The 20,314-nt window shown below is 40.5% G+C and overlaps 1 protein-coding gene across 3 annotated transcripts in view; it reads left to right on the top strand.

Moving 5' to 3' along the window:
* The window catches only part of LOC138754360 (multiple epidermal growth factor-like domains protein 6), a 294,761-nt gene that overhangs the window by 21,486 nt on the left and 252,961 nt on the right, over positions 1-20,314 (top strand). For all 3 annotated transcript variants that reach the window (XM_069918534.1, XM_069918531.1, XM_069918533.1), the window contains exons 2-3: positions 4,650-4,784; positions 6,642-6,751. In XM_069918534.1, the coding sequence (XP_069774635.1) occupies positions 4,650-4,784; positions 6,642-6,751 (245 nt within the window). The remainder of the gene's footprint in view (positions 1-4,649; positions 4,785-6,641; positions 6,752-20,314) is intronic.

The raw sequence follows: 20,314 nt of genomic DNA, 5'->3' as shown, positions 1-20,314 counted from the left end.
CCCACAGGCAAGAGGTAATGGGTGAATAAGGGAGGGAGGGCACAACAGAAAATGGGGGGGGGGGGGGTGAGGAGAAGAGGGAGCCAAGATCTGTGAATGGAGAGAGAGAAGGTGTGGAGAGCTGGAAAAGAGAAAATGGGAAGTGGTCTAGCAGAAAGTGGAGAAGGCTATGTTAATACCGTCTGGTTGGAGAGTAGATGTTGCTACTCCAATTTGTGGGTCGTCTTGGATTGGCAGTGCAAGAGGCCATAGACAGACGTGTGAAATTGGGGTGCAGAATTGAAATGGCTGGCCACAGAGAGGTCCCTGTCATTGATGTGGACAGAGCAAAGGTAACATGCTGTGATGCAGTCATAGGGTTTCAGCCTCAAGATAGTTTTATAGCTGGATGGTGATTAATGTTGGGGTGAACCTTACCAGCTCAAGTGAATATTCCACTATATTGTGCTAGAAAATAAATCATTGCAGATGTCTACAATTTAAATAACAATATTGCCATGAACTCATGAGAAGAATGGTCACTTCACCTCTCAAGTCTGTACTATCAAACAATATGATATATGCTTATCTGAACTCCTCTTCCATGCCAATGCCCCCAAACCCTCAACTCCTTTATTTTTCTAACATGTATCTAGCTCTACCTTGAATATGTCACCCTCTTTGACAGAATTCCAAAGATGCACTAAACTCCAAGAAGAAAGCACCTTGGTTTTAAATGATTGGCTCTCTGTTTTGCAGAGATTCCCCTTGTCTAGACATTATTAGCAATCAAAATATTTGATTTTGTAATTAGTGACACAAATCCCAAATTAATCAAATTTATTTGATTAGAGGAATACCCAGAATCATCTTGCAGTAAAAAAATATTTTTAGACTTCTAGGCAATATAATGCGTGTAGATCATTATCATTTAGGTGACATGATCTTGAATATAATCACCATCAAATAGGTTAGAGGAACAAGGAAATTGTCATCAAATCTTTCAATGACCTGAATATCACCTGAATTTTAGAACGTCCATTTGTCATGCCTGACATTTGGGTCCTCAGATTACAACCAGAGTGTAAATTATGCAAAGCACTTTCTCTTCTAACAAAATGTGAGTGATGGGGCAGATTTTAAAGGTCTATCTTTAAGGAAAAACAGGAATTTATTTGTAGCATTCAAGTGACATTAATTTGTAAATAATCATGTAGTTTAAACTACATTGTAATAGTGATGTGTCCACTTGTGTTCAGTTAGGAATTGCGTGTGTGCAGTTGGTGGACTAGCAGTAAGAATCTCACACAAAATGGATTAATAAATGTGGCTGAATGAAATTCACTATCATTCCAATGGTGCAAAACATTATTCTGCTACACGTCTCTTGTTCTAACCACAACTTTGTAACTTGTGGGATAATTGAGTGAGGGAGTGTCTTCTCATTCCTTCCTTTCCATTTCACAATTGACCAATTTGGTCATGGCTTTTCAAATCTCTTCCCTTAATCAGCTTGTATTTTTCCCCCTAACATTTGTGAACGGCCACACTTCAGGCTTGAAGTTGGGCTGCCAGTGGTAAGTATTCTGAAGTAGCTGGCCTAGCATGTCAATGTTCATACTGGAAATAAAATCTGAGGTTGTGTGCATCAAAGTTTTGTAGTCAGATTCCAATGCTCCAGGACCAAATATTTGCATGAATTATATTTAATGGAAACAATTTGGCCCAACATAAGCCTCCTCTCACCCCTCAACTCACCGTATAAGTATGTTCTTCTATTCATTTGTCGTCTTGAGTTAGTGAGAACTCCATCCTTCTCACTATAACAATATCCTGCGATAGCAAATTCAGTATTATAACCACCCTGAATAATTTGTTCTGAAATACCAAGTTCACATAAATGTAGGGCTACATGGTTAGCACAACACTATTATGGTGCCTGTGGCCGGTGTGTGAATCTGGTGCTGTCTGCGAGGAGTTTGTACATTCTCCCAGTGACCTTCATGGGTTTCCTCTAGATGCTCTGGTTTCCACTTGCCTTCCAAAAATGTATGCTGTTTGTCGGTTAATTGCTGTATTTGGGCGGCATGGGCTCATGGGCCAAGAAGGCCTGTTACGTGCTGTAACTGTTAAGAATTTTTTTTTTAAACACAATATACTGGATTTGTATCAAGGTTTTAATGACCTATAATGACAAACCACACATTCTCTTTCTGAGTGGGGTGGGGGGGAAAGGTGATTTAATGCTGAACTGGATGTATTCTAAGGTTAAATGTTCCAACGTACATAGGAAGAGAACTGCAGATGGTCTGTCTGCTTTCTAATGGAAAGTCTGTAGCCTGTAGGTGAGGATTTGCATTTTAGGAATTCCTACTCAAACACTAATTATATGGTTATGGTGTCTGAGATAAAACTAGTGTAGATCCACTGGGTGTTTGATCACTATCCTAGGAGCATGCTTATTTTCCTGCACTGGTTCTCCACTCACTCTATTCTTTTGAAAATTTAGCATTAATTTACCTTGCATTTGAAGAGACCAAATTGCCTTTATTCGGTGTCCAGGACTTGCTCTTCCAGAACCAGTGTCGAGTCCTCCTTTTCATCCTTTCAAGCATCAGCAGACTATTTAACCACAGAGGAGCATTGTCGTCATTCAGTTGTTCAGAAGTCGCCAGCAATGCAGGGGTTTCCTGATTGCTGCTTATCATTGGGGGGGGGGGGAATATCTTATTGTGAGATTTTTGACTTGAGTTAGTGGTACATTACACCCTGTTGAAATATCATGAATTAAAAAAAAAACAAAAAAAAAACCACCCCTCTTCCCATTGCCCAGAAAACAATGGCACGTTTGCAATTGAATTTGATTATTTATATGCGACTAAAAGCAAGAATCTTTTCTTGGAATTTCCAGGGCCTTGCACAGCTTTTGATAAGTCTGTTTTTATCCTTGGTTGGCAGAGACTTGAATCAAAGAACCATCACTCCTTACCAAATCATTATATGATAATTTGGGAACCTGATAGATTAACAGTATTTCACTAAGGCATATCTTCCTACCCCTGGGATTCAGCAGGAGTGATTTGTGTGCAACCTGGTGCTACTTGGTAACCTGAATCTCATTTTGCATCTTGTGACCAGGAAGCAACTCAAATCCTTGAATAAATGAGTGCAAAGGTCATAAAGTATTTGGGCGGCATGCTTAGTGTAGCATTCAGCACAACGCTGTCACAGCGCCAGTGACCCGGGTTTGAATCCCCCGCTCTCTGTAAGGAATTTGTACCTTCTCCCTGTGTCTGCATGGATTTCCTCCAGGTGCTCCAGTTTCCTTCCTCCCTTCAAAACTTACAGGGGTTGAAGGTCAATTGTGTAGCATGGGCTGGAAGGGCCTGTTACCATGCTGTATGTCTAAATTTAAAATTGACGTTGCCAAATATTCTGTGACTGAATAGTATGGGTAACCAGCTGACTCCAACAAGAGTTGTGTGGTACCCACCCCCTGTTTTCTCATGCCCTCTCTCCCTTATCCTCCTGCTACCTCTTGCATTTGGACCTATGCTCCTCCCCTGACCCTTACCTCCCCTAATCATTTTATTCAGATGCATGCCCACATTTTGGACATGCTTTGAAGGGCTCAAGCCCGAAATATTGTGTATCTTTGCTATATAAAGTACGCTATTTGACCTGCTGAGTTTCTCCAGCATTGTGTGTTTACTTTTATTCCAAAATCCAAGCTCCGTAGTTGCTGGAAATCTGAAATAAAGGAGAAAAAGAATTGAAAATAATGAATAGCTGATTTATCAGCTGTGATAAATAGGGTCACGTGAGAAAATTCGGAAAACACTTGAGATGTTGTTCACAGAAATCAGAATAACTTGTTACTACCACAGCAGTGAAATCCTGCATCTGCTACTGGTCTTCTGCATCAAACATGGTTCAGTGTCCAAAAAGGCAGTGTTTGGATCCAGTATAAGCATGAGCATTGCAGGCATGGCCAGCACTCACTGTTCAACATTAATTGTCTTTCTGAACTGCCTTTTACATAAGCATTACTGCAGTGGTCATAGTTCAGGATCAACTATTTTGCTGTGTCAGGAGTGACATGCAGGCTAAAACATATACAGACGGGAGAAGCATAATTTGCCCAATATGAAGAGCCAAATGTATTTTTAAGGTGCGGTTCATGAATTTAATTACTGATACCAATGTATTTATTCAATTAAATTTAAATTCTGCAGCCTATTGTAGTGTTGAGATGCTGTTACAAGGTTTGTAAATTGCTAATCCATCAATTTAATGATTCCTGGTGGAATGGAGTTCAAGCAGTAATAATGGTGATTCTCTGCAAAGCATTGGTGTCTGGTCTGAAGGGCACTGAGTACCTGCCATTTCTTCTGAGGGAGCTGGGCAAGTTCCTGACTTGTACAGAGATTACATTGTATACTGTACAACTGGTTAATGTGATCTACTGGATTGCTTTTGAGGAACTAGGCAAGGAATTTTCATGTTTTTCTTTTAGTCTGGGTTTAGCCTCTGCACAGGAAGGTCTGGTTTCATAAAACTAACTTGAGAGACTAGCTGTTTTTTTTTTGTTGTTGTCACTGCTGCATGTTCTTCTACCAACACAGACCAGGACCTGCCTCTTAATCAAATTTTATTTTCCCCCGCTTCAGGCCTAATGTTTGTGCAGAGAGGGAGGCGGTGGTGATTGGCCACAGGCAGCCATGCATTCAGGCCTTCACCCGGATGGTCAAGGTGTGGAAACAAGGATGTGGAGCACAGAAGTGGTGTGTGGAACATGAGAGGAGGTAAGTGTCTCTAAGAGCATCAAAATCAGCAGATAGACGTGAATTTTTCACAATAAGCAGAAATTAGAATCCTGCTCCTTTTTTCTTAGTTGTGCCTGTTGAAAGTGAAGTTGTAAGGAAGATTCCTTTTTCCACTTGTTTCATGGAGATGTTGACTCCCAACTGATACACAAATTTTTCTCCCTGTCCATTTTCCATCCTCATGCCACAAAGCCCATAACTTCCCAGAGTTTGTACAAGACTTTTAGGAGTGAGGTGCTCTCAGCCAAACAACTGCGTTGCCATCACAGTTGATATTGGTTCTGTTGATTTCCATGCACACTCGTGTAATGAAATTACTGGATCGACATCAAGAACAGAAACTTTGGCTGATTTGCTCCTTAGTGAGAGGTTCTGATTGCTTCCCACGTGCTCTCTGTAGAAGTCGAACTGAGACTTTCCTACTGAGAATGGCAGATTCCCAAGGTGACATCCAACAAAACTACTTTAATTTTGAATCCAATTTTTAGCAGAAGTGAAGAACCATGAACAATTATTTCAAAACTATGGCACAAAAAATCCTGCCTCCTTCAACAAATATTTTAGTCGGATACCTGACTTGTACCTTTCTTGAGCATTGCACCAAATTTGTTATAAACCACGATTTATTTTCCTGCTTTCTATTGATTTTTGTTCTTTCATTTTCTTTCTGTAACTTTCATTTCCCTCTCTTTAATGCTGACACATTCTTGATCTTCAAGTTTTCTAATGACTCTCTTGCATGTTCTCTCTCTCTCTCTCTCTCTCTCTCTCTCTCTCCCCCTCACTGTCATTTCTTTTACAGTCTTGTTCTACCTTCTGATTTCTTATTATTATGGTGTCTGTCATTTAGGTGTTTCAATTTTTTAAAATATTTTTTTTGGTTACTAAGCTTGGTAAAGGTTAATGGTCTGTATCCACAATGGCAATTTGGGGTAATGTTGCATGCATCTGTTCTTGTTGATATGCATGTAAACACCAATGGTACATGTTTACTTGCTCTAATGTACAAGAGACTTGTACATAAAGGGTGGGAAGTTGAAAATACACAAAGAATTCATGGAAGCAATGACATTCAGTGACCTTCTATTCTACTAGTTATGGAGGATGAAATTGGCATTGTTTACTGCTACCAATGCATTCCAAAGAGCACTCTGGAATATGGCAGATGCTGTTGGTGGATGAAGGCAAGTTCAGTTCCCATACTGAGTCAGTTTGAAGCAACGTCAGATCTGAAGAAAAGATGAGGCTTTGCTCTCCACTTTAGCACATTATATTGAACGAAGTTAACTTCTGAGGTAAACCCATTTAAAGATAAAAAGTGTTAAAATGCTGGTTTGTTCTGCACTGCAAACTCGGGTGGATGCTACAGAGTGGCATTACAAAGAGTTGAGCTGAGAGCTCAGGCAATAATTGATGCTGTACTTTGAAATCTCAGTGTGTACAAAAATGCTCAAAAAAGGCTCTGACCATTTCTTTCCATGGTGTTGCCTGATCTGTTGAGTTCTTCCAGCAGCTCATTATGTGCTCCATGATTCAAATGTTTTTAAATACAATATACAAATGTACTGGAAAAACTCAGCAGGTCATGCAGCATCCACAGGAAGAAAAGAATAACCAATGATTCGGGCCTGGGCCCTTCGTCAGGTATCAGTAAAAACAGATACCTGATTTAAAAAGGAGGGAGGAAGAGGCAGTGGGAAGAACACAAGCTAAGTACCTGAATTTTTTTTTTTTTTTTAAAAAAAGAGCGAGGGGAGAAGATGAAAGGAGGGAAGAAGGAGTTCTCCCGGAGTCTGCAGTTTTTGTTTCTCTAGGTGAATTTGAGTTTCTTTGCAGGACTGCATATTACACTGCGTACAGAGAAGTGTACAGCATGAACTTTCAGATGGTGTACAAGTGTTGCCCTGGGTGGAAACGACTAAACAATGAAGCTGGATGCTTATACCGTAAGTAACTTAATTTCAAAGTGTAAAGACCCGACATGGGCTTTGTTAGTTGCATTATTATTAAACCTTTGGACTCTGGCCACTTTTAATGAACAAGCTTCTGGTTGGGTATAAAACCAGTCCTGGAAAACCATGTATATGGACTTGTTGGTAGTCCCTGAAAACCAGGACATGGAGTCCAAAGGGTTAATGTTTTCTTCCACTGGCGAAGAGGTATCCTTTAGCATAATACTAGGGACCCTGAATGATGTTGTAGGTGGAGTTGTATTTATGAAGTTTTTTTCACATAAAATTAAATATGTGGCTTAAAATGGTTACAGAGTGAGAACCACAATGAATGCATCACCAATTTTCTTGCAGACAAAGTGAGATCTCGAGCAAAAGATATGAACAAACAATAAAACAGGGGAGTTGATGCTCCAATTAGACATTGCAAAGGTGTTTAATTGCTTTGTTTCAAGATGTAAACATCTCCAGCAACTCGTGGTTCATCCAAGTTGGTACAATGGCCAAGAATCTGAATGTGGTTCAAGCCATCATGCGTACCCTTCTACTCCATCAATTCCATCTATAACTCCTGTTGTCTTGGAAAAGCGGCTGACCCATTAATAGACATCCCATTCCAGCCATACTCTCTTTACCTCCTTCTCTTCAGGAAGAAGATTTACGAATGTGAAATCGCGCACTATCATTGATTCTTCCCTGCCCTTTTCAGATACCTTAATATAGCTCAAAATAGTAAATTGTGCTGCCTTTGCTCTGCATCATCGGAATTCTGGAACTGCAATTTTGCACTCTTGTGGTACAATATGTGAAATATTTAATGGGTCTGCTTGCAAAACAAAGTTTCACTGTACTTTGATGCATTCAACAATCACAGTTTTTTTTCCCCCAGAAGGAAGAAAATATTTCTGCAGTGTGGAATTTTAACACTAGGTGTCACAAACACAATTGCAAATACATTGTATAATATGCTGAAGAGGACTGAGTCTATCCAGAAGCAACATGTCCTTGCTGCCCTTGCCCAATTAGACCAGGCATAGCTCAGTGGGCACCTTCCATGTTAGAACATCATTGCTTTGAATTGTACTCCAGATAGTTAGGCTCAAATTCAGAGAGAATTGCCATTCATTCTTGCACAGCATCAAAATTTCTTAAAGCAGTTTAAAGTAACATTTTGTGTAGTTACCTTTGGAATGCAGTGAAACATGAAAGTCTTCAGGTACTGTGATTGTAGTAAAAACACACAAAAATGCTGGAGAAATTTAGCAGGTCTCTTAAAGTCCGTAGGAGGTAAAGATGTAAGGCACAACCAACATTTCAGGACTTAGCCCTTCTTCAAGGAATAACTTCGCTAATTTATCTGTGCTTATAGCTTGAGGAACGGTTCAGGCCCAAAATGTCAGTAATTTTTTTTAACCTCCTATGGACACTGCAAGACCTGCTGAGTTTCTCCAGCATTTATTTTCTTTGTTGTTACCATTGGAATGCAGAACACGTGGCATTGCACAGAAATATCCAGATCTGCTTTGACACTGACGAGATCTCCCCTGCTCTAATAGAATTTCAGTAGAGCAGGACTACTGAGAATGTTCAATAAAATGAAAGCCATTGCCAACAATGGCCACATCCTGGAACAAAATCTAAAGGCAGAAGGTTACTCGTTGCTTACACCAAAGACCCTCTCAATTGTGGTTTGTTGATGATGATCTTTCTCCAGTAACTTGATTACATGCATCTTGGCTAATCTAGTCAGTGTGTCACTGAGGAGATTTTGAACTACTACAGATGCACACTCTCTCTCATTTGTGAAGTTAAATGAGACCTGTATGGTTCAGCAGGTTCTTGTGAGAGATTTTACAGGATTATTCCAAAGAATGAGAACCTGAGATCACTGTTATTTTAGCAAGAGCAAATTAACTGGTTATTTTTTCAGTTCTGTTTGGACGAAATTAGTTGTACAGATTATAAGAGTGACCATACTTGACCAACACGGTGGCACGGTTAGTGTAGCAGTTAGTGTAACTCTGTTAGAGCACCAGCTATTGGGACTGGGGTTTGAAACCCGCATGATCTATAAGGGGTTTTGGGTCAATTGGTGTAATTTGGTGGCACAGGCTCATGCTTTGTGGGCTGAAAGGGACTGTTACCATGCTGTATGTCTAAATCTCATCCTGATAGATGCCTGCTGTAGAGAAGGAAATTGAAGGGCCATGCTCTAACTGGTGTCAAAAAACCCCACCAAGATCAATACAGTTCACTTGCTGATGTGCCAGTCAAAAGTTACAGTGACAATAGAGAGAGGGGGAAGGTGGGGTGGGGGGGGGGGGGTGGTGGGGAGATATAGGCTATGTGCAGTCATTTAAACCTATGCTGTCCAAATTGCACTGAATTAACCTACAACCCCATGTGCTTTTGAAGAGTGGGAGGAAACCAGAACATGCAAACTCCTTGCAGACAGCACCGGATTCAAACTCTGATCATAAGCACTAACAATGTCACGATACCGCGATGCTTCTAGATTTCAACAGTAATTAAAATCATGAAGTGCTTAATTACTTATAAACTATTAGTAACAAAACTCTTTAGATATTTCTGGTTCATGAAATGTACGAATTCTTCCAATTGACATAGATGATGCACTACAAGCTATAAAAGGCTGGTTGGCATCTGTATTTTGTGAACCTTGTGTGGTGCCCTTCTGATGCCCAAATCAAAGATGTAAAATATTTGACCTTTTGGCACTAACTCTGGAGGAAGTGTCCCAGACATCCTGTAGAAAGTCAGCCCAGTCTTAATACTTTTTAATGCCAGGGATACAATCAGGGAGGCAGCCGACCAAATATTTTAACTGGAATTCTTGCAGTGGCCGGCTGGACTCGACATAGCTGTAATTAGATTACTTTAATTGTCTTGGCTGCAGCTTTTTGCCTAGTTTGCTTTTCATTCAGACTGCTGTAATTACTGTCTTTCACTTTCCACGATTTGATTTTGCTCAAAGATCTCTAGAAGAGAATGAATCTTCTCTTGATAGAATGAAAGAGCAAGAAATGCCAAAAAAAAAGAAAATTTATGTTTGGTTTTGTGTGGGGTTCTATTCTGTGACATTTGAAATTTTATGGCTGGCGATGGAGCTGGACAGATCCTGGACTTGAAATTAACACCAGGCTTCCTTGTTGGTACTTGCTGAATTGTGGGAGAGATGGTCCTGTTCAAGAATCTTCTTGCCCTACAATTTCTCTGGCAAAGTCTTTTCCCTTAACCTTGTGGTCCAAGATGGCATTGTGAAGGGCAAATGGAACCAGGAAGTTTCCTGGTTATACAATGAAAAGTCTTGGTAAATGGATGTACTTGTTACAGCACCCCCCAGTGGAGATTGTCAGTGGAACTGTGCCACTGTTGACAAGAGGATGTGACCACATTGTGATAATTCACAGGGGCAATTTTCATTCTAAATTTGACATGGGGAGAATGTACAAACTTCTTGGAGACAGCGTGGGATTTGCTGGTGCAGTAATAGCATTGCCCTAACTACTGCGCTAACCATGCCATTTATTTGTGAATGATGTTGGATTGTGCAACAAAGGTTAAATCTGCAGATGGATGATGGTTTTCAGAATTCTACGTTTCAACTGGGCCTCTTCAGGAGAGGTATTTAAGGTTGAATGCTGCCATTGTGAGTTGACTTGTGTGGCAAAGTTGGCCCCAGGCCTTTCAAAGACTTGTTGACCTTTCTTGCATTCAATAAAGAAAGATCCTGAAATCCTGCCCATGTCTACTGTCCCTCAGGTGTGAGGTGATATCCTCATGGGTTAATCCATGTTTATAATTCCAGGCACTGTTGGAGAACTTTGTGTGAAGCTTGACTTTTTCTCTTGACTGATTTATTGCTTTGAAAGCAGTCTCTTCTGTGGCCATTTAGATGGCCACAAAGATGTGCAGCGGGGGGGGGGAAAATGTAGAATTAATATTTTTAAAAATTTCTTTCACCATTCAAGCTTGTGTGTTACGGCTCTTGTATCCTTTTAATGCAGATTATTAAAGCCGGGTATTATCCACCTTTCCATCACATGAAGTTGGATTGAAGGGTCTGAACTTGCTCTGCTTTAATCTGCCAAGGTAGTTGGTGTCAGAGGTAGGGCCAGTCTAAAAGGGGTGACTATGTTGCTCGGTCAAAACTGGAAGGGAAGATGACATCGTGATGTTGGGTCCAGAAAAGGTTGATAGTCTTAGGTACACAACAAGTAGAATGGATTGCTACTAGGTGCATAGTGTGCAAATGTCAGAACCGCCTGTGTGAATCTGATTCAGTGGGTCTGGACACGAGGATTTGCAATCACAAGTAGCTTTTATTAACATAATAATTTGTAGAAGATCATAGGAAAATGTTAACAGGAATAAAATGTGCACAATTTATAAAGGAGCATGGGAAAATGTTAAATTGTGCATGCTTTATTCCCATAACATTTTCCCATGCTCCTTTATAAACAGTACACAATTAATAAAAGCTATGTGTGATTGCAATCTTGTGTTCAGACCCACTGAATATGATTCTTTTCTCAACACAACACAATATTATACTAGGTGCCAGTGCTGCTGTGCTATATATCCTGCCTATTTTTCTTTAGGAAGCTAGCTTGCTGTGTAAAAGGGTCTCACCAAGTCAGATTTTCTTCTGTGTGAACAAGCAAGCTGACTTCCAGAGATGGGCTGTGTATATGGCAATAATGCAGCTTTTCAGTGTAAAAAGGGCTTGAATCTCTGCCTTCATCTGGTAAAGTGAAGAATGAATCAGTGCCTTGAGTGCCACCATTGACCTAGACTCTTGACCTGCATAGTGTCTGCAGTCAGGCATTCCTACAAGTGCTGGAGGACTGTGGTTTGATGGTATGGCCATTCCTGTTCACTGTGGTTGCCTACTGAATGAGTCCAACTGTGGGGTTAGACTGGGTGGAAAAAAATGCTCACTGTGTTAAGGTTCTTTGATTCTGTTGGTGAGTTTCAATCCAAGGATGGAAAGGCCCTGGATTTCCTTGATCATCTCTGCTAGTAATAGCTGCTGGTTTGCCAACATAGATATTCCTCTTTGGGAAATTCTGTTCCACTAAGAAACAGATGACACTTCTGGACAGATCCTACTGTATTGCAAGGATGAATGCTTGGTAATTATAGTGATGGCATGAGTGCTTCCTCATAGACACAGTTCAGTGCTGTGAAGTGATGTGACTTGAATTTGTGGAGCAGATTTTAGCACATCTATTGAGGCGTACAATTTCTTACAATTAACTTTGTTGTATTTAATATGAAAAGGACATAATAATCCTAGACCAAATATTAATTTGCCCTGTGATTATATAATGACAGTGAAATGTCTTGGACTCAATAGTGTGAATTGTAAATTTATGTATGGTATTGAATATTAATGCTTTTTCTGCAAAAAGAAAACCAAATTCATTTCCTGAGGGGTTGCAGTTACAGTTCCTTGTGCTTGTTCCCTTTAATTGACCTTTCAACCTACAGAGTTTGCCCTCAGTTGAATTTGAGATAAATGATCAGATGTATTTTGACAATTATTCTTTAAAGAATAATACTGGAAACAAAGAAACAAAACAGGAAACCTCCACCCCTAATTTGGACGTTCTGATTTTGACACTGAAGTACTGGGTGGGTCCTCACCTGGCTTTGTTGTAAATCCTGTGAGAGGATATTGCAACTCGTGTTGGGGTGGGGGGGGGGGGGAAGAGCATTGGGGAAGGCATGATCAGCTGCTTTTAATCAAATATCCACAAGTAATTTTTTTGGAGTAACAACAGGAGAATGGTGATTTCATGGTGAAATGTCAAGGGCCTGGTTATTAGTACATCCGGAATGCAATTAGCAAATCACTTTACATAGTTTTCAAGGGAAAGCAGAGGAAATAGTAATTTGATTAGCAAGAGATAAGTAAAAATAAAAGTTACTTGTGTAATTTGATTTCTCCGGTGATCTTGTTATGCAACCATCAGCCATCCAATCTTTTATAACATTAATTATTTGATTATAAATGGGAATTCAGATTGGCATCACTATTTCCATAAATATTTCCATAATAAACACCAATTTGTAATGACGTAATTGCAAAAATCTGATTTGCATCCAGGGAGGGGTTAATTGCCATTACATTTAATGGTGCTTAAAAGTGACTGATTGTACGGGGACTGGATGGCACAGAACGGCACAGAACATGAGGATATGCTTTCTATCCAATCCAGTAGAACAAAAGGAATGATTGTTTACTATATTAGAGCATGTGGAAAATGGGTTTTGAAAGATGCAGGAACTTGATAGTTCTTTGAACACAACACAACATTTTAGGACTGGAATTAATTGGATGGTTCTTTCAAATGACTAGTTTAGAGAAGCTTGGTTATCTTACACATGCTGGACTTGACAGGTGCTAGTTAAATGAACATGCTGATTTTGAAACTCCCTTGGTGCTGTTCTGATCTCTGCTCTGGTGTTCCATATAACCATTTAAGGCACAGAAACAGGCCATGTCGGCCTTTTGAATCTGTACCGGTTGACCAGGTAGAATGTAAAAAAGAACCTACTTCCTTATGAAACCTAAAACACCAGAACAGTAAAGAGAGTTTTTGTAGACAAGACCTAATTAAGATAAACCACCCCATCTCCCCTCCATCCCCTCAATAAAGTTAAATGATTACCTCAATACACTAAAAAATTCTTGATATTCCCTCCTGAAACTTGGGGGCGGTGGGGGGGGGGGTCAAATAGAGTACTTTATTAAAGCCTATTTCTGCACAAGTGGCCCTTGCTACCTTGGACCATCCAATTGACAATGAAAATTCCAAAAATGAGATCCACTATTGGATGTCAGAGAGAAAGCTGTATACTTCATAAGCCACTTTCACATTGGCAAATTGCTAAATTGGCAGGTGAACAAACTATTTAGGGAAACGGGTAGCGTTGTTCACACTGCACCGTGGGAAAACTGTTCCATGTGCCCTTTCACACTTCCTACCTGGTAGCACAGAGCAAAGAGGCGCCTATCCAACAGTGGTGACGTCTTGAGTGACACATCAACCAATAGCAGGCCCTTGGCACTTCCTCTGAAGTAGCAGTTTCTGGAGGGTTTCAATTTGTGAAGAGCTGGATACAGATGTGCTTTTGTGATTCATTCTCTGCAATAGAGACCCACCTTCCCTCAGCTTTATCACAGTACCTTACACAAATAAGGACTATTTGTTTTTTTTTACACACATTTGCTCTTAGGGTTATACTGGGAAGGGTGGTATTTATTCCCCATTCCACTTGATTCTTAAAGGTGGAGAGCTTATTGTTGTTTTCAAGTGACATCTGTGGTATATCTTTGTATAATTTTCAGACAATCTGAACACTTAAAATTTGGCAGGTGTGTGTGCTTTTCTGGAAAACCCATCAGGTCATGTTGTATTGTTTAATATGGAATATGCAAAATGCTGGTAACCTGGCCAAAATTTTACCCTTAAATGCAGATCATCTGATTAAAATCACATTGAAGTTTGTGAGACTGTTCCGTAGTGACTACACTTAAAAAGTGCATTTTTAAAAGTAGGATGTCCTGGAGTCATTAAAAACTTCTATATAAATGTTTTAAATATGGGGAGTTAAGTGTCTACATTTCCATGGCTGATACAATAAGAATGCCAGGGTTTATTAATCCAATAATTGAAATAGAAGTATTTAGTAAATTGACTGCTCTTTTAAAAACTGGCACTTGGCGTCCCAGGTCCAAGCAGTATCTATGAGTGGGAGTGGGGGGGGGGGGGGGGGGTGGTGGGGAGGAGAAGGTTGCATGAACTTGTGGATGGATGTTAGGATTCAATAACTGAACCATACCTGAACTAACACCATATCTGGGGATTTGTGTGGAGAGCCTTGGCTCACTAGGATTTGCAGCCATTTTGTCTTTATGCCTCCCTCATTGAACCTCAAGCTTCCATATCCAATTGATTGAGGCTCTCTTTGCTGCTTTGAAGGAAACTTTTTTCATATTGCCCCCTTAAGAGTTATTGCATTTCCTGCATCTGCCAAGCATATAAATGATCTTGAATTTGTATAATGGTTTTAGTATTGTAAAATATTCTCATGTTCAACAGGAGCAAAATCAAACAAAATTGATGACATAAGATGTTAGGTTAAATCACCAAATAGTTGGTCAAAGAAGCAGGTTTTAAGGCTTGTTGTTGAAGTCAAAGGGGGAGGTTGCTGCAGAGTGTGGTCCCCAGAAACTTCTAGAAATGGAGTGCTGAAAATCAGAAATGTGCAGGAAATGACCACTGACGGCTTGACCATTGTTTGTCAAGTTCCTTGGAGTGCACTTGGAGGAGAATCTCACCTGGTCCCTTAACATCAGCTCCATAGCCAAAAAAGCCCAGCAGCGCCTCTACTTCCTGTGAAGGCTGAGGAAAGTTCATCTCTCACCCTCCATTCTACAGGGGATGTATTGAGAGCATCCTGTGGAATTGCATCACCACCTGGTTTGGAAGCTGTACCTCGTCAGACCACAAGATCCTGCAGATGATAGTGAAGTCAGGAGAAAAGATCACTGGGGGCTCTCTTCCTACCATGAAGGACATTACAACACTCAATGCAGGTGAAAGGCAATAAACATTGAAGTTCTCCACACACCCCTCAAGTAAACTGTTCACCCTCCTACCATCTGGTAGGAGGTACTACAGCACTTGGGGCCCTTGCACCAGATTGGGCAACAATTCTCCCCCCACCCCCCCCAGGCCATCAGACTCCTGAATTTTCAGGAGTACCTTGGTACCAGGGACTTGCAGTATGTCTTAATATTTAATTTTTGTTTATTTTCTATTTTAATGCATTTGTGCAAATATTCTCTGTGGCCCTGGAGAAATGCAATTTCGTCTTTACCGTGCAAACATGGTATGAATGATAAATAAAGGTGACTTCACTGGAGAAGATTTGAAAAATGAAAAACATTAAACCACTAAGATTTAAATAAGCAAATTAATGCCACGGTTGGTCTTTTTCTTTCAATGACATTGAAGTCGATGGTCAATTGTGTCTTCTTGCTGCTAAGAGACACTTTGGCATTCTAGAGAATTGTGGATTTAGTCTCCTTCCTTCACACTCTTGACTGGAGGATTAGGTAAAATAGTGGGGAAACTTTTATTTTGCTTAAACTGGTCTTGTTCATTTTGGGGTTAATCCAACATCAGTTTTCAGCAAATGAATCCAGGTCATTCAGGCTCTAGCAATGAGTGTCTGCTTTCAAGGGAACACTGCGCAATGTATGTGTTTATCAACTCCAAGCTTGGCTTCCATTCAAGGCATTGTCCAAAGCATCATTTGCTGCTGTCCTTTGTTTCCGGCCACTGAAGTTTCTCATTTGAAGTTGGAAGGAAATGACCTTTGAAGGATGTCAGCTTGGGGACGTGGTTTAGCTGGGATATCATGTAATATTGTTGTACAATGCCAATAATGTCTTTACCAGGTGGCTTACTGCTAACATTGGTTCTAACTGCTGTCAGTTCAACTGCTGCCTACAAGACAGGATCTTGTCAAGAAGCTGTGGGAAGCAACAATTTCAGTAAAATCCCTGTTATCTAGAATTCAAGCAACTGGCAAAGAAATGGCAGAAAATTTAAAAAAAAAAAGTAAACCATTCAGAAGTTTAAAATTGGTGCACCCTAACAGTTAGTTTTCCAATCTCTCACAACCTCAAATAACTGGCAAATACACTGATTGGGCATCTTCTAATCCCCATAGGTGCCAGATACCAAGGATTTCGAATATATTCATGCATTATTTATGAATTTTCTTCCCTGTCCGCGCAGAACTCTTTTTGTGATCCCAGCCATTCCCATTCCTGGTAACCTTTTCAGCCCTGCAATGTTCTTAGTTCTCAGCATCTCTTCAATTCTGGTTTCTCATGCAGCCTCCAAATGCAATCTCTCTACTAGCGATCATGCTATTTTCAAGGCAGTTATAGAAAGGGATAAAGATGATCTGGAAAATAAGATCCTGAATTTGAGCAAAGCAAATGTCACCATCATAGGACAGAATCTACATCGACATCTCCCACTGTGGATCCATCAGACCCTGCCTGTTCCTTCCTCCAATCAGGGAGCATGAAAGCATGTACCAACATTCTTAGAGTACTTTCTGCAGCCATTAGGCCCCTGAATGAACCCCATGACTGTGCTCTCATGGTGCCCTAGTTTGGTGCTAATTAATTTTCCTTTTCATTGTCATCCCACACTTGATAAATTGTGCTCTTCAGACAAAATGCTAGAGATGACCTGCTGGTCTGTTTGCAGGATTACCCTTCTCACTGAGAGGTGTATTATGGCAAATGAGCAACTTGTTCTCGAGTACAGGTCCTCATCATTAGATGTTATCTGGTCTTGTAGCCTTTGCTGCACTCGGTGCTGTCTGCCATTGCATGAAATGAATCAAATTGAATGGATGCTAGCTTTAGCAAAGTTGGGAATTGCAAGAGGATGCTGAGATCACTTTTTTTTCTGGGTAAACATGTTTGTGAATGTTTCATCCTTTGGTAATCTCATTCACCTTGTATCCTTATTCACAAAATGGGAATAACCTTCACTTATTGGAAGTCTGAATTGAGCATTGTTGATTGGGGAGAGGGAGGTAGCTTCAGATTACATGCATGACATCACATACAACCCCTAGATTCCTTTTTCCTGCAGGCATGGCAGAATTGCCACTAGTTGGTAGAGCAAAAAAGTAGCACTACATAGCATCTAACATGTAAACTGATAACAAACTGCAATAAGGAGAGAACAAAGAAAATCAAAGTGTACAAGTAAGAGTCCTTAAATGAGTCTGAGTTTGTTGTTGAGTCTGAAGGTGAAGGGGTAACAGCTGTTCCTGAATCTGGTGGTGTGAGTCTTGTGGCACTGATACCTCTTTCCTGATGGTGGCAGTGAGAACAGGGCATGTGTTGGGTGGTGTAGGTCTTTAATGATAGCTGCTGTCCTACAATAGCAGCATTTCTTGTAGATGTACTCAATAGTGGGAGTGTTTTACTGTGATGTCCTGGGCTGTGTCCACTACCTTTTTGAGAGGGCCTTATGCTCTGTCGTGTTGGTATTCCCATACCAGACCTTGATACAGCTGATCAGCTCACTTTCCACCACACCTTTTGTAGAAAGTGGCCAGGGTTTCTGATGTCTTTCCAAACCTTTGCAAACTCCTGAGGAAGTAGAGGCGCTGATGTGTTTTCTTCATGAAGCCATTGTTGTGTTGGGTCCAGAAAAGATCATCCAAGACGGTGACTCTCAAGAATTTAAATTTGCACACCCTCTCCAGCTCTCATTTTTCCCCCTCCCCCCACAATGATCACTGGATTGTATACTTCTAATACTGGCTTTCCTGGTCACCAAACAGCTTAGTTTTGGTGACATTGAGTGCAAGGTTGTTATTGGTACACCATTCAGCAAATTAGCTGAGGATACATTATTGGCATCAGCCATATAAGGGTATGCAGACTGGATATGAATTCTCCACTGCTGCTTTGTTGAAGGTGATGGTTAGTTTGCCCAGTCTTTGGTGGGGGATGGTGGGAACAAGGAACACCCATTGTATGGATGTGGTGAATTTGACATTAACAGCACAAATCTGTTCAAAAAGACTGGACGCAGGCCAGATGAAGTTGTCGTGAATGCATAGCAACACATAGCAACCAGAGGAAATCTTCCCTTTCAAATTTGGCAGTGAAACTTTGCAAACCCACAGGAATGCCAGGTGTAGGAATGGGAATTATCTCATTGATGTAATACATTTGGAGTGCTTGTCTGAGTTTGAACGAGGTCAAGGTTGAGGCAGAATTAGAGTTGTAGCCAGCCTCTAAAACAGAGTTTTGCCTCTCCAGGGAGTTCCTTTAACTCGATTGTTCTTCAACAATTGAACATAAAAATTCACCTTAAAGAATGCAAGGTTATTTTACACCTGATAACTTACTGATCAATCTGTGCGAGTACTCCACATAGCTATCAATGTTGTAATATGCAGCAAGTCATGAGGGTGTTAACCTGATGGTGAAGTCAACATCCTCAAATCCCAAGACTACAGCTCCTGATTAAGGTCACTATATATGTTAACAGTTCTTTGCTGATGGTTTCAACATCAGTCTTTTTCCAAGAAATAATTGCCTTATTTGTAAGTTGGATGTTTTTGATAACATTCTAACACGTAATGGAACATTTTAAAAAAAACTAAATATTTATTAATGTTTTGATTTTATACAAACTTGAATTTTTGTGTGGTGCCTTTCATGACTAAGGGACTTCAGAAGTGCAGGCATTGCCACAAAGTAAAATGTGTCTGGAATACATCAGAAGGGAATATTTAAATGCATGCACTGGTACGCACAAATTTGGGTATATTTTTGTCAATTTTTCAGAGTTTGTTTAAACAGCTACTTAATATTTGTAATTACAGACTATTGGGGAGTAGCATGTGGCAGCCACATTTCTCTTAATTTTGTTAACAGAAAAATAGGGCGAGAAATTAATAGTGCCTTCTGTTCTTTAAATTGTCATGTAATAATATTGTACAAAATTTCCTTCAGCCTACTGTGAGGCAGACAAAGACCTGCCATCAGCACAAATTGCCCGACAGTCCTTATAGTCAGAGAAAGAAAAGCAAGAGTGTTTCTTTCCACCCCCCCACCAAGAGTCACTGAGTGTCCATGCACTCCAAACCATCAGCAACCTGAGCTCCAGATCCAAACCTTGATCAGGAAGCCTTCAGTGTCCTCTTGTTTCTCTGTTTCAAAACCTGGTACTTCTTCATCTAGTCTTGAGCCAGTCACCAGAATTGGGGGGATAGTAGTCTCCTGATTTTTCTGGTGCCCTGCACAGCCACTCTTCCTCCTTACAGTCTGCAACCCCTCGAAGCCACTGTTGTACATAGGCACCTCCATCTTTAGCCCAGATCCTGCGGTCACAGGATTTTAAAATAAACCACTATCTGCTCTTTTGTGACAGATGATCAATATTTTTGAGAGATAAATTGAGGCAGGTATTTTTAGTGTAGGTCACATACAAATACTTTAAAACAGATCTTATTTAAAATACTGGAGCTCTGCTCATGTTAGACAGGCTGGCGCCAAGAGCCTTTGCAAAAGCTTTGGAGAGTGCCCAGGAGACTTCACTAATGGATTTTTGCTTACAAAAAGGCAACAGATGAAATAACTCATTGGAGCCACAGGGTGTCTGGAGTGGAACGCTGTTCTAAGAGGGTCATGTGGTTTTGCAAGCAAAGAGTAAAACCGTTTTTTTTCTCCGAGCGAGTTTTACAATCAGCAGCAGCAGCTGGGACTGTAACAGGACAAGCTGACAAGCTTGTGGAAAACCCCATTTTGAAGACTGACCAGGCTGAACTAAGAACTCACAATCGAAGCCCTTGTGGTTCATGCAAGAGGAGAAGACTGGCTGCCGAATGTTTCACTTGAAATAAGAGAAACCATATTGGCACTCTGGTGACCTGAAAGAAAGAGGTTATCATCTGGAAAACCCTGATGGGGCA

This window comes from Narcine bancroftii, chromosome 2, assembly GCF_036971445.1.
Source record: "Narcine bancroftii isolate sNarBan1 chromosome 2, sNarBan1.hap1, whole genome shotgun sequence".
NCBI classification, from domain to species: Eukaryota; Metazoa; Chordata; class Chondrichthyes; order Torpediniformes; family Narcinidae; genus Narcine; species Narcine bancroftii.
Note: the sequence above shows the minus strand (reverse complement) of the source record. Positions and strands in the feature narration are given on the sequence as shown.